Source organism: Leptonotus elevatus, chromosome 10, assembly GCF_054856555.1.
Source record: "Leptonotus elevatus isolate MCC_2025b chromosome 10, RoL_Lele_1.0, whole genome shotgun sequence".
NCBI classification, from domain to species: Eukaryota; Metazoa; Chordata; class Actinopteri; order Syngnathiformes; family Syngnathidae; genus Leptonotus; species Leptonotus elevatus.
This window is the reverse complement of record NC_141248.1, coordinates 24,618,558-24,631,495: the sequence shown is the minus strand read 5'-3', so window position 1 is coordinate 24,631,495 and position 12,938 is coordinate 24,618,558. Positions and strand designations below refer to the sequence as shown.

The window sequence follows — 12,938 nt, the reverse complement described above, 5'->3', positions numbered from 1 at the left end:
CGTCCTCAACAACTTGCAAACTGCAAGGATTAACTAGTACTACTAGTTAGTGAGTCACAGGAGTGGTGAAACTGTATTACACTGCCCCCTGTTGGGTGGACGGACAAGTTCCACACCAGAAAGCCACGATGAATTCATGTCACACAAACTCTTGAAAGGGACAACATGTAGCAAGAGTTAATAAATGTGGGGGGGAAACAAGCGGCTAAAATAATTATAATATTATTTGGAGAACAAAGGCTGTAAAGGATCAGTAAAAAAAAAAAAAAGTTCATTCGGTTCTGTGTCAATCAAAGTCGCTTCCACCGTCATCATTCTGCACTTGACCTTTAACACACTTGAATACACTGACTTTTATGGCTTCACTTTGGAAGTGTGACTGGCTTTTTTTTTCTGGCAGCGCGCGCGCGCACGCACACACTCACGTGACGTACACGTGTTGTGCGTTTGCTTATGTGCAGGATCCGGAGTTGGATCCTTCCGGAGATGAAGTTGCAACGCCCCCAAGTCATTTCCTGTCTTCACAATAAAGGCCGCCAAAAAACAACAACAACAAAAACATCTTGACTTGGCTACCGTTTCAGAATCATCGACGGACTATCATACAGCTTTGGAGCTGATTGAGCCTCACTGAAATATGTTACTTTTATGACTTCTTGTGATTAGAGCTTAGTCAACCGTATTTACATTGGAGGCTACAGTGGACACGCCAACGTTGTACGTTGTCTGTCTTCTTAGGACAACATTCACCTGAGACTGAGAGCGATGATGAGAGGACACAATTAACAGTATAACAGGTCACATTTATGAAATTAGACACATGAACGTGTTGCACAGTTACACAATGTCTTTAATCTTGATCAAAATCATGCTGCAAAATACCACAAAACGACACGCATTTATTTTTTCCAAGCAGGATTTACTAAAACGACGTAGATACTATAAAAATGAGGGCCTCTAATGAAGAAACAAATATTTGAAACGAGATCGTTGTTTTAATATGAAGGAATTTGGCCGGAAGTACGTGCACGCATGCGATAACGAACGCGTGCGCGTTTATGTGCGCGGCGCCACGTCGGCAGAAGTGCAGAAGAAGACGCGAGGAAGAGGAGGCAAGAAGAAGAAGAAGAAGAAGAAGAAAAGGAAAAGCAGCGCTGGTGCGTGCGTGGCGCTGCCCGCGAAACGAAGCCAAATTGCGGGGAAGGAAGACGCCCAGACGCCGCCACGTTGATGAGCTCCGGAAAAGGCCGAGCAGCAGCGCAAACAAGGCCGGCCACGGTGAGCCGCTTCCCGCTCGGAGCTCGTCTTTCCTCCCGGGAGCTCGAAGTCGTCGGAGGCTGAGAGACAAAACCGTGTCAAGTTTCTCCTGCGCCAGGTGCGACAGCAGCACAAAATGGTCAAGGTAAGAACGCGCAAACTCTTCGTATCGATTCCAGATTTGTTTTCGATACCAATTTGTACTTTAACACTTCAGAGTGACGAATGCAGGTTTGATGTTTCCAAGGTCTGCGCACTTTTCTATCCTGTTTCGCATTTCATTTTTTTAAATGTCTTGTAAATATTTCCAATTTAGAATAAATCTATTTTTTTAAATAAGAAATATCTTCGTGAATGTACTTTTACACTAGAGTGAGTGCGGGTTTTTTTTTCAACATCTTCAAAGTTTTTCGCTTTCTATCAGGTCAATTTTGAAGCCTGCAAATATTTGTGTTGTTCATATGGTGAATATTGTTTTCTTTTCCTCTCTGCGTTGCGCTTTTTAACCTGCACAACTTGTGTGTGTTAAATTAATAAGATATTTATTTATTTCTCTCTCTTTCTCTACCATTCAATTTTGAAGCTCTTGCAGAATATTCTCAAGTTAAAAATATATATTATTATTTTACCTGTGCCGCCAGTGAATCTTTTGAATGTTCTTTAAAAGATATACGTTTTAAATATTTTGTTTCAAGCACAACAGATTGGTATAGCAGTGGATCAATTGTTCATTTTTACCAGTCGCAATTTTTGACTTGGTGCTTCATTAATGGAGTTTTAACGCAACTGAGTCTAAATGATGTGCAGGAATTGGCTGGGAACTGCAGAGGCGCTGTTGAGTCACTCAACTCGTCTGAAGAAGAAGAAGAAGTCAATGGCATCGGCTCTATGAAGTTGAGCGAGATGGAAGCCAAAATTATTATTCTTAGTATGTAGAAAATAAATGTATAGAAGTGTAATAATTGTCTGTCGAGTCACTCGATTCTTTTGAAAGAGAATAAAACTGCCTCAGTTTTTTACCTTTTCTATTATTCTCCTCAACATATGTATACAAATGTACAATCTCGATGTACAAATGACATAGAAAAGACAGGCATGTGTTGGTGTTCTCAATGAGTCCATGAAGGAAAGTTTGTCTAAGGGACTCAAATGTATAATTTATGACCTAGAAAATCAAGCTTAGTCGTCACAAACATTACCCAGAATGCACTGGGGGCATTCGCTGAGTCCGCCAATGTCATAAGACGGTGACACAATTGTGCATAAATATTACAAGAACTGTTGCGTAACGTGTGAAATTAAGATTTCAACCCCCCCCCCCCCCATATAAAATAAAATAAAAATAAATATCCCATCATTTTCTTCCAGAATGTGAATAACGTGATTGCGGAGCCGCAGCCTGGCACCACCGCGGCCTCGGATCAAATGGAGCCCGCAGAGGGTAAGCCCCCGCCGACTCCTCCCCGTCTCCCGCCTGCCGTCCTCCTCCCGGGCCTCGGGGCTGTCCAAACACGGGCGCCAGGCCTCCTTAGGGAAGATGGCGCAATATGTGTTTGCATCTTGCCTGCTGCTGCGCGTGTGTGCGTGGAACATTTTTGTTTATTTCTGCGTCTATTTGTGGCACTCGCCGTAGCAGCGGTCGTAAACGTGCGTTACACTATTTTCAGACGTGTACCGATAAAAAGGAACTTGAATTGCAATCAAGTGCGTTGGTGAGATACGAATGACCGCATTTAAGGTTTACAGGTGCGACAGTTAGGCGATGAATCAACAACAATTTTGATCGTTGACAAATCATTTTGAGAACTTGGGGGGGATTTCAACGCTTTCGCTGACGATTCCCAAGAAAGTAACTGAACCATAAGCAATTTGTTTGAAATGTTTTTGAATGAAGGGATGAAAATCTGATTGATGTTTCTAATCCATTAATTAAAAAATAATTGATTGAATGAATATTCAACGTTGGCTGAATATTCCGTCAAAGTCTGAGGCGATGGATACTTTTGACATTTACATCTCTAAAACATTTTAGAGAACGTGAGAGATTACGTTTCATGAAAAATTCAGTAAAGGTCAAATCCAAGGTCATCTAAAAAAAACAGGTCAAAAGCTTACTCAAATATTCACCAATCTTCTAAATGACTGCTGAATTCCCTTCCTAAAAAGAATTTCCTTGTGAAGTTTAACCCTGATGAGGGTTGAAAGGAAAATGGCCACGCCCCCTTTTCCCTGAAAAAATGGGTGGCCTATAGCTCCCAAATCCCTGCTCGGATTGACCTCAAATTTGACATTTAGTCTTGTGACATCGCTATCAACAAGTACACCAAGTTTGATTCAAATCCAAATCCCGCTGGGTGATTTCAAGGCCAGGATTCGTTAAAGGTGCTTTGTTGGATACTTGTGAGGACCAAAACTGCCAAAATAAAATGAATGAATAAAAGTGAAAATAAATAAGGATATGAAAAATATCATTTAAAAATTAAATACAAAAAATAAATATAAATGGCAATAAAAACCAAAAAGTGTGTGTGTATATCAATAAAAACTTGTTCAGCCTTAGTGCTGCTGGTGTCGTGCCAAAGCTAATCGCTAACCGCTAACCGTCATGACCTCGCCAACTGCCTGGTTTTTACATAATCCAACAGAGTGAACAAACAAAACACAAATAAGTTTTGTCATAGCTTTTTGATTGGTCGGTTTTTGCTTTTCTCCCCCACGAAAGCTTCATTCCCGTATTTGCTTTTGTGTGGCCTGGCAGATTCGTCCAAGGACCACACGCCGGCGACGGCGGTGGCGGCGGCGCAGCCCGGCATGATGTGGCGGGTGACCGGCGGCCTCTTCAATGTCACCAAGGGCGTGGTGGGCGCGGCCGTGGGGGGCGTGGCCTGGGTGGGCGGCAAGAGCCTGGAGATCACCAAGTCGGCCGTCACCGCCGTGCCCGCCGCCGGCGTGGGCCTGGTGAAGGGCGGCATGGCGGCCGTGGCGGGCGGCGTCTCCTCGGTGGGCTCCACGGTGGCCAACAAGGTGCCCTTCACCGCCAAGAGGAAGGACAAGGCCGAGTGAGGGCGACCCAGCGAACTTTTGGCAAAGGGGTCCACGTGGTGTGGGGTCCTTGGGACGCCTTCCTCCTTCAATATTCACACGCACACACAAAAAAATGACCATCGTTGACTTGAGTCCAGGTGACTGGCGCCGACTGGAATCCACGCCGCAACCGGCTGGCTGTGTCGATGCACTTTTTGTGCGCGCGCAGTCCGGTTTGTTCTTGACAGTCCGCACGCAATCCCAATCTTTTTTTTGTCCGTCTCAATTTCATGCTAAGGACGAGCCTCATCTTCAAAGCAAGGAGCAGGGGTGGCAAATCCAGGTCCAGAAAGTCCAAAACCTGCCACTGTTTGGCTTTAGCCCCAGGTGCTAGCTAGCTAGCATCAATAGCTAACGCCAAACTGTGGCAGGGTTTTGACTTTTTGGACTTGGATTTGCCACCTCTGCCAAAGAGTTTTGGGGCCTCACTGACCAGGAAGAGTCGGAATAGTCATTAATTTGCAAAAAGAAAGCACTTGGATTTGGGGGGTCTTGCAAGAATTAAGTGAGATTTTTTTTTTTCCCCTGTGACAAAAGAGCTCATTGAGGTTACGGGACATTTTGAAATACGGTACTTCATTTTCTTTTTCTTTTTTTTTTCCCTCCTGAAAAATTCCAGTAAGACTTTCTCACAGAAAAAAATACTGACTTTTTTTTCTTTCTTTTGAAGTACATGAGTTTTCAATACCACATTTTATCGTTATTTTTTTCCTGATAAACCTCTTGGGGGGAAAAAAATGACTTCTAGAAAATGAAATATCAAAAATGCAGATATCTTGATTGTATCTTTCCTTGGGGAAAAAATGCAACTCGTCTAAAACAATGTCTGACCTTATTCTCATAACATTCCAACATCATTCTTGTGTTTTGTTTTGTTTTTCAGTTTGGGCCGTAATACTTCTTTGCACACATTTGTCTTGTGTGTTACAAAAAACAAACAAATATGAAGCTGTACACTCACAAGAAACGGACTTTTTCTGAGTTGTGTTTTGTGATCGAAATGCTGTTTTTCAACCGTTAGGTTTAGAAAAATACAAAATTAAAAAAAAGTGCCTGCTCATCAGTCAGTCAAGCCAAAGTGTCATCTCGTTTTCACCTGCTGTCCGTCTGACGTTTTGGACGACATTTCAAAGTGCCAGCACATCACGACGCGTGATCTGCACTTGTTGCCTACGGGAATTTGTCATTTTTGTGTCTTTTCAATATATCAATAAAGTCGCTTTGAAAGGGAAATGCAGCAAACGTCTCCTTGATTGTGTTTGATTGGTCAGAAGGGAAAAGTGCAGGCACGTTTGATGTTACCCATCCGGCCATTTTCTTTTTATCGCATGTGCGCTTCTCGTCATTGCGCTGAGCCGGAAACTTTCCCATGCAGGTGACTCGAAGCAAGAAGAAGGCCCAGGTTGCCAATCACGAGACCTTGGGCCAATTTAGAGTCTCAATGACGCGACATGCATGTTTGGGTGGAAACGGAGGAAAGCTGAAGCTGAGATTTGCTGTCTACGCTCCACTTTGTAAATTAATTATCCAAATAACCAAAAAACAATTTTTATTAGAAACAAAGCAAATTAAGTTACTTTTAAACCATTACATAATGCCAAGCATTACATGACTTCCTTTAAAAGGGACATTGACGTAAAACAGTTCAACGCCTCTTCTGGATTTCACGCGCTTGAACTTTTTGGAAAGCTTTCAACTAAGTTTGTCATTCTATTCAATGTTCTTGATGTGTGTGTTTGTGCAGTAGTGTATAGGATACTGTTCTTGAGTTTTCTTCTTCTTCTTTAGGGTACATTATTTGGTACGTTCCGTCTGTTTATTTTGGCAAAAAACTCTTGATTGTATACAACATTGATAGGGATGTCATGATTGCTTTGAAGAATGTATTGTTTAGTGTCTGAAGATAATATAAAGAAAAGAGAAGTATTTTGAGAATCAAAAGGCTTTGAAACTTTTGGAAAAAAATGATAAATAATCTGTTTTCTGTTTATTTAAATTCAATATTTTTTCTTTGCTCCTCTCTATTTGTTAATCTTTGTTTTGAATGACTGCTATATATGTATTGATTGTTAAATTGATCTTTATATTCATTAAAAATTTTAACTATGTGTCTCTTCTAATTTTAATAAATGTCCATATTTCTTGCAAATATAAATTAAAACCGTTTTTATAAAAATTTGTTTTGACCCCAAAAGCGTACCGTAGATACGTGTACCTCATGAGCGCATGCGTAGTATGACTTGTTTGGATGCTGGGGGTGCGCATGCGCATTCGATCACAACAGTAACAGCGGGGTTGATTGACAGCTGCCTTCCCGCTGCTGGCGTCGTCTTGCTTTGAAACAAACCGACCAAAAAGTCGATTAGCGGCGTTCACTAAAATACACGAACGTCCGTCTTTGAAATGAGCTACGCCGATTGCCGTGGAGGATTTTTGCTCGCTTGAGTAACGTGAGTGTCGTTTAATTGCTTCTATGACCAAAGTAACAAACAAAAACCGAACCCACATCTTGACGGATGAAAGCATCGTTCGGACAACGACAAGGTGGCCAACGAGCTGTTAGCAAGGTTGAAGTGATTGATTAGAAATGAAGCGTTTTACAAAATGTTAGCGTGAATAAAAGTTAGCCGGATCGCGTCTGCTTTTTCGCCTGCTTCAGAAAATATGTTACCATTTTTATAATGGATTTAATTTAGTTTCAATGTGTTAAATTGTCGTATTTGTCCATAGAATTTGGTTTCGGGCACAAGTTGGAATTGTTTCACTTTCGCTCCGACCTCCCTCGACATGTTTATATTAAGGCATCAAACTTCTTCTTTTTCTTCTCTTGACTTGAAGATTTTTACGATGTCGTTGGTATCTTGTTCAATTTGGCAGGGAAGTCTTATGACCTCGCTTCGAAAACGCTGTCCAGTAATTAGTCAGATCCCAGCAGTGACGTCACAAACTTTAGTAGTTGCACGCTCCCTCATAACATGAATCATGATCAGTCCTAATTTCACAAAATGTTCATTATTTTGGTATTTGAAATATATTGCAGTATACCACGATCCGTTTCTAATCGTGTTTTGACTTCATTTATTAATATACTTTGTATTGAGTTAATTATGAAATGAAAGAGTGTTATTAATTGTATGCTGTCGATGAGCCTTATAGTGGGAATTCCACACGTTTTCCAGAAATGCAGAAAAAACTATATAATAAAATAAAAACAATGGCACAAAGATTGAACAATATTCAAGAATAAACCAAAAGGACGTACACATGAGAGAGAACTTTTTTCATTAATTTCGTTATTTGTAAAAAATAACCAAAAATGAGTCCCTCAGGTTTTCTCGAGCAAGTTAATCCAAACATTTCTATTTCTTGTATTGCTACATTCTTTAATTGGCCTTAATACATTTCCAGATTCAATAACGGAATCGAAGGAAGAGTGTTTAGGAAACACGCTCAAACCGATTCAGTAACACATCACACCATTTTTTTAAACATGTTTTGAATGTCCCAAGATGTCCCGTAGAAATGTTTTTACTTGAAAAATTGTAGTTAATACTTCTACTTCTTTGCTTCTTAGCGTGAGATGTTTGAGAAATGATTGAGTAATCCAAGCGCTAATTTATTCCCTGCTGGATGTGGCGCCCCCTGTCTCCGAGTGACTCAACTACAAGTCATGCAATTAATGAAAGACCACATTTTGTTTCAGGACGCAATCAAGAGTGGAAGAGGAAGTCATGTGGTGGTTCCAGCAGGGCCTCAGCTTCCTTCCCACCCTTTTGGTGGTGTGGACGGCGGCAGCGTTCGTCTTTGCCTACGTCACGGCGGTGGTCCTGAGACACGTGGACCCTCTGGTGCCCTACATCAGGTACACCCTCGCTTCCCCCCAACTAAATAGTTTGGGCGTTACGATTTAATACAAAAAAAGAAAAAGAAAAAGAAACTCAATGGGCCTCCTGCTAGTGTACATGCATTGGCCTCCAGGGGGCAGTATAATAAATACATAGATATTATTGGACTTAGATTTAGTGGTGTAATACTAAGAAGACCATCAAGACTAAACGAGTAAAAGGACAGTAGTCGTTTTTTTTTGCAGAGGATAAAAGTTAAAGGTTTATAACTCATTTGCTCCCAAAAACGTTTTGAATATTGCCATGCTCCCAAAGACGTATTTATATATTTTTTTATTATGCTCGAGGATACAGAAGGCTTTGAGGCAGCCTCTGAACTGAAGAGAATGCTTGAAGCAATGGTAGTTATTACAAAAACGGCCAGCAGGTGGCAGCATAGTATAAGAGCTCAACCAGGGCCATGCTGCAAAAAAGCTCCCCGGCTGTTTTCAACAGATTTGTGAATAATGATGAAACTTGTCTATATTCTCATGATAATTGCTGCAAAACGGAAACAGATAGAACAACTTTTTTTCTGTTGAAAGAAAAGACTCTAATCTTTCTTTTGGTAGGTTCCACGTTTGAGTGAATCAGTGAAGTACCATGATATTGCCACTAGTCTTGTTAGCCCGCCTCTAGCGGTTGTGTGCTGTAGCTAGTGGACTTTAAGGCAAAGTTATATGGACTGGTTAAATGTGTAATTCTCTGTATGTTTAGTTTGACAGTAAACTTGAACTGGTGGTGCAATTAAGAAAATAAAAAGAAATGTTCCAAACTGCTGCTTGTTGTGAAGCTTGTTCTTGTAAGTCGCGGGACGAGTACGCTCTTTCTACCGGTCTCTCTTTTTGTGTAATAAATAAAAGTCTTGTTGTCGTTTTCAGCGACACGGGAGCGATGGCACCGGAGCGGTGCGTGTTTGGCATCATGCTGGATGTGTCGGCCTTTTTAGGTAAAGCAAAAACAAACATGACACAACAAGCCCTGTTTGCTTTCTAAATGGATATTTTTTCTATTACACGTGCAATTTTCCATGTTTTGTGTGTTTTTCTGAGGACCGTAAGTGATGAATTGCAATCGCATTCATCGCAATGGTGAATGGGGGCAGCAGTGAGTTCAATTGTGTTGTTGTGTGTGTGTGCGCGCGTGTGTGCGTGTGCATGCGCAGGCATGGCCACCGTGTACGTGCGCTACAAACAAGTGGAGGCGCTGATGAGCAGCGACAACGACAGGTGCGTCTACAGGCTGAACCGCTTCGGGCTGCTGCTGGGCTTCTGCAGCTCCTTGGGCATGTGCGTGGTGGCCAACTTCCAGGTGAGCAGCAGCAGCATCAGCAGCAAAAAATGAACTCTGATCTCGTGTGTCTCTTTCCAAACGTCGGGACTAAAAAGTCTTCAGAAAATGAAGAGCGGACAAACCTGAATCGTGTACTCGAGTGCAGTACCGTAGTATAACGATAACGGCAAAATGGCGATATTAAAATTGCCACAATGTCATCGTCGTCTTGTGGTGATATTAAAGGCAGCGCATCGGTTAATAAGGCTACCTTGTATTCGATTTCATTTGTGCACTTCTGGCACCCTCGGGTTCGTTTATTAGTGCAGCTTAATTTTAGTTTAACATGTTTTGGCCACTGTATGGAGGACCAAATCTGTCAACATTAAAAATAAATTAATAAAAGTGAAGAAGAAAAAACTGATATAAAAAATATAATTTAAAAATTAAATACAAAAAAATAGAATGGAAATAAAAACGGTATATCCATAAAGATTTTTTTTTAAAGTAAATACAAAAATAAAAACCGAAATTCAAAAAATATAAATAAATGTAAAAATAAATACAAGAATAAATATATAAATAGAATTAAATATCAATTCAGAAATAAAAACACTCTGCTCTCACATGTATTTATTTCATGCTGCAGACGCTCTGTCAGGTCGAAATGTTATTCAAATGAGGGGGCGGTCCTAAGCGTGTCTTGGGTTGGGCTCCGACCGTTGCAAACTGCCTCGAGCAGGGGTGCTCAAGTTGGGTCCTCGAGAGCCCCTATCCAGCCTGTTTTCCATGTTTCCCTCCCGCAGCACAGCTGAATCTAATGATCAGCTAATCAGCAAGCTTTGCAGACGCCTGATAACGACCCTGATCATGAATCAGGTGTGTTAGTGGAGAGAAACATGGAAAACAGGCTGCATAGGGGCTCTCCGGGATCCAACTTGAGCACCCCTGGCCTCGAGTTTGCCAGTTGGCGAACAAGGAAGTCTCGCCGGCTTGTTCGTCGACTTGCTCACTCGACCGTTGAAAGGCAGTTTGCAACAGCTGAGTCCAACCCAAGACACGCTTAGGACCGCCCCCTCATTTGAATAACATTTTGTCCATACAGAGCGTCTGCAGCATGAAATAAATAAATGTGAGAGCAGAGCGTTTTTATTTCTTGATTGATATTTAATTCTATTTATATATTTATTTTGTATTTATTTTTTATTTTGGTTTTTATTTTTGTATTTACTTTAATTTATTACTTTACTGAGCTGGTTTATAACACATGAGTGTCAAGAAATGTTTAAGGTTGGCTTTCTTTTTAATGCCATTCATCCATTCCAGACTTTCTCAAATAAACAACAAAAATGGCTGTAATGTGTATTTTAATGGGGATAAATAACACCTCATGATGCTGTGCTTTCTAATAATCTACTGTAATGTCATAATTAGAAATAATGAAATGCTAATTGCTACTTATGAAGTCAGCATTGATGGAGTGTGAAAAGGCCGCTGACGATGCGTTTGCAGAAAACGACGCTGTTCTCGGTTCACCTGCTGGGCGCCGTGTTGACGTTTGGCGTGGGCGCGCTGTACATCCTGGCGCAGACGCTGCTGTCGTACCGCATGCAGCCTCGCGTGCACAGCAGGACCATCTTCAACGTGCGCCTCGCCCTGGCGCTGTGGACCTTCGGCAGCATCGTCGCCAGTATCCTTCAAATGGCAGCACCGCAACGTCTCGGCTGGACGGACGGATGGACGGATGGAATTTTGTATTGATTGTGGCTTTTGGCCTTTGGGAGCGTCGATTGTTGAGGTTCCTTAAGCTCCGCCTTCCAGTGTTTGTGTCGTCCGTCATCATGTACAGCAGCCTGCCCGGAGTGGACGTCGCCAGCAAGTTGCACTGGACGCCCGGCGAGCCGGTGGGTGACTTCCAACTTATTCAGAAGCATTCCCCAAAAAAAAAAGTTACTTGCGTTGCCGTTTCATCCTTTTGTGCTCGAGGGTCAACTCTCATTCATCGATAAGGTCAAGAAGAAAAGTTCAAATGTGGGGCAGGGCAATTAATTCAATTTTTCAATTCAATTACAATTTCAATTTTTATACTACACAATTACAAAATCAGCAATATCGTAAAAAAATAAAATAAATTATTCTTACTAATTTTGAGTTATTTAAATTTATACATTTGCACCTTTTTTTTTTTAAATTAAAATTCATCCAAAAGGAACTTGCATATAGTGTTTCAAAGAATTGTATGTCTTACTAATTTTTACGTTTGAACATTTTCTTGTTTTGTCCGAAAAATAAAATAAAAGGTCCGAATTGTGATTTCAATTATTAGCAAAATAATCGTGATTAATATTTTCTTCATAATTGAGCAGCCCCATTCAAATGTGTATGTAATTTTTTTTATTTTAATAATAAAATAATTGATGTCCATTTCATGGTAGTATTTATAATTCAATCAATTATAATGAATTGTCCAATTATTTAATAATAAATGAAATATTTTATTGTAGTTTTTTTATTTTATTTTATGTAAAATAAGTCATGCTCACTTTTAAATTGTATTTATTTTTATTTATTGAATGGTCACATTTCTCGTTAATATTCGATATGTAATAAGATTAGCTCTGATTTGGATCACTGTTTGGCTTTATGTAAATATGGAAAACAGCTTTTTTCTGATTGCTTGTTGCTGTTGGCTTTATATATATTAATAAGTATATTCTACTTTTCTATCACAGTTAATAAACCATAAAAAGATGGCGGAACGATCAAGGAAAGAAAGATGTCATGAGCAGAAATAGAAAACTATATATATATAAAGGCTAATGTTTGTTTGTGTGCAGGGCTACACGGCTCACATCATCAGCACCGTGTGCGAGTGGTCGCTGGCGTTGTCCTTCATCAGCTTCTTCCTGACGTACATACGAGACTTCCAGGTACTCGTCCTCGCCCTTTGGCGGCCGTTCTCTCATTTGACGTGTCGCGTTTTATCCCTTGAAGAAAATTCAGCTCCGAGCCGAAGCGCACGTGCAGTGCGACCATTTGTACAACTGGCCGCCTCGGAGCTTCGCCGCCGCCGCCAACGTCCGCGACAAACCCGAAGCGTCCGAGTCGTCGCCGCTTCTGGCGGGAGCCACGTGACTCCGACAAGTACCGAAAACATCAGCACCGCTTCTTGTTTAAGCCGCACTGACACCAAAAATAATCTGTTTGGCAACACATGTTGCCGCCGCGCGTGCTCACAAGAGTTGCAAAGTTTGCGCAAATTAGCGAAGCTGTCGTGGCCTCTCACTTTTCAACGCTTTTCCACAGGGAATAATGCAAATAGAATCTGAATGCTGTATGGAATTAAAATAAAGTAGAATTACTCACCCTTTGAAGGCACTTGGAAAACAGTTTTGTTGTTCTGTGGTTAATTACGCATCGAGAAAAAAAAGGTCAATTGTT

General features: G+C 41.0%; 2 protein-coding genes across 2 annotated transcripts; both read left to right on the top strand.

Annotated features, from left to right (window-relative positions):
* The first annotated feature begins 1,073 nt into the window (after positions 1 to 1,073).
* Positions 1,074 to 5,574, top strand: LOC147167749 (transmembrane protein 263). The gene is made up of 3 exons (XM_086088021.1): positions 1,074 to 1,402; positions 2,626 to 2,698; positions 4,016 to 5,574. The coding sequence occupies exons 1-3, from the start codon at positions 1,394 to 1,396 to the stop codon at positions 4,318 to 4,320; spliced, it is 387 nt and encodes a 128-aa protein (XP_085944147.1). The 5' UTR covers positions 1,074 to 1,393; the 3' UTR covers positions 4,321 to 5,574.
* Positions 5,575 to 6,594: 1,020 nt separating this feature from the next.
* On the top strand, positions 6,595 to 12,871 carry dram2b (DNA-damage regulated autophagy modulator 2b). The gene is made up of 8 exons (XM_086087018.1): positions 6,595 to 6,791; positions 8,045 to 8,203; positions 9,107 to 9,174; positions 9,391 to 9,536; positions 11,010 to 11,187; positions 11,319 to 11,401; positions 12,335 to 12,427; positions 12,492 to 12,871. The coding sequence occupies exons 2-8, from the start codon at positions 8,073 to 8,075 to the stop codon at positions 12,630 to 12,632; spliced, it is 840 nt and encodes a 279-aa protein (XP_085943144.1). The 5' UTR covers positions 6,595 to 6,791; positions 8,045 to 8,072; the 3' UTR covers positions 12,633 to 12,871.
* Positions 12,872 to 12,938: the final 67 nt, after the last annotated feature.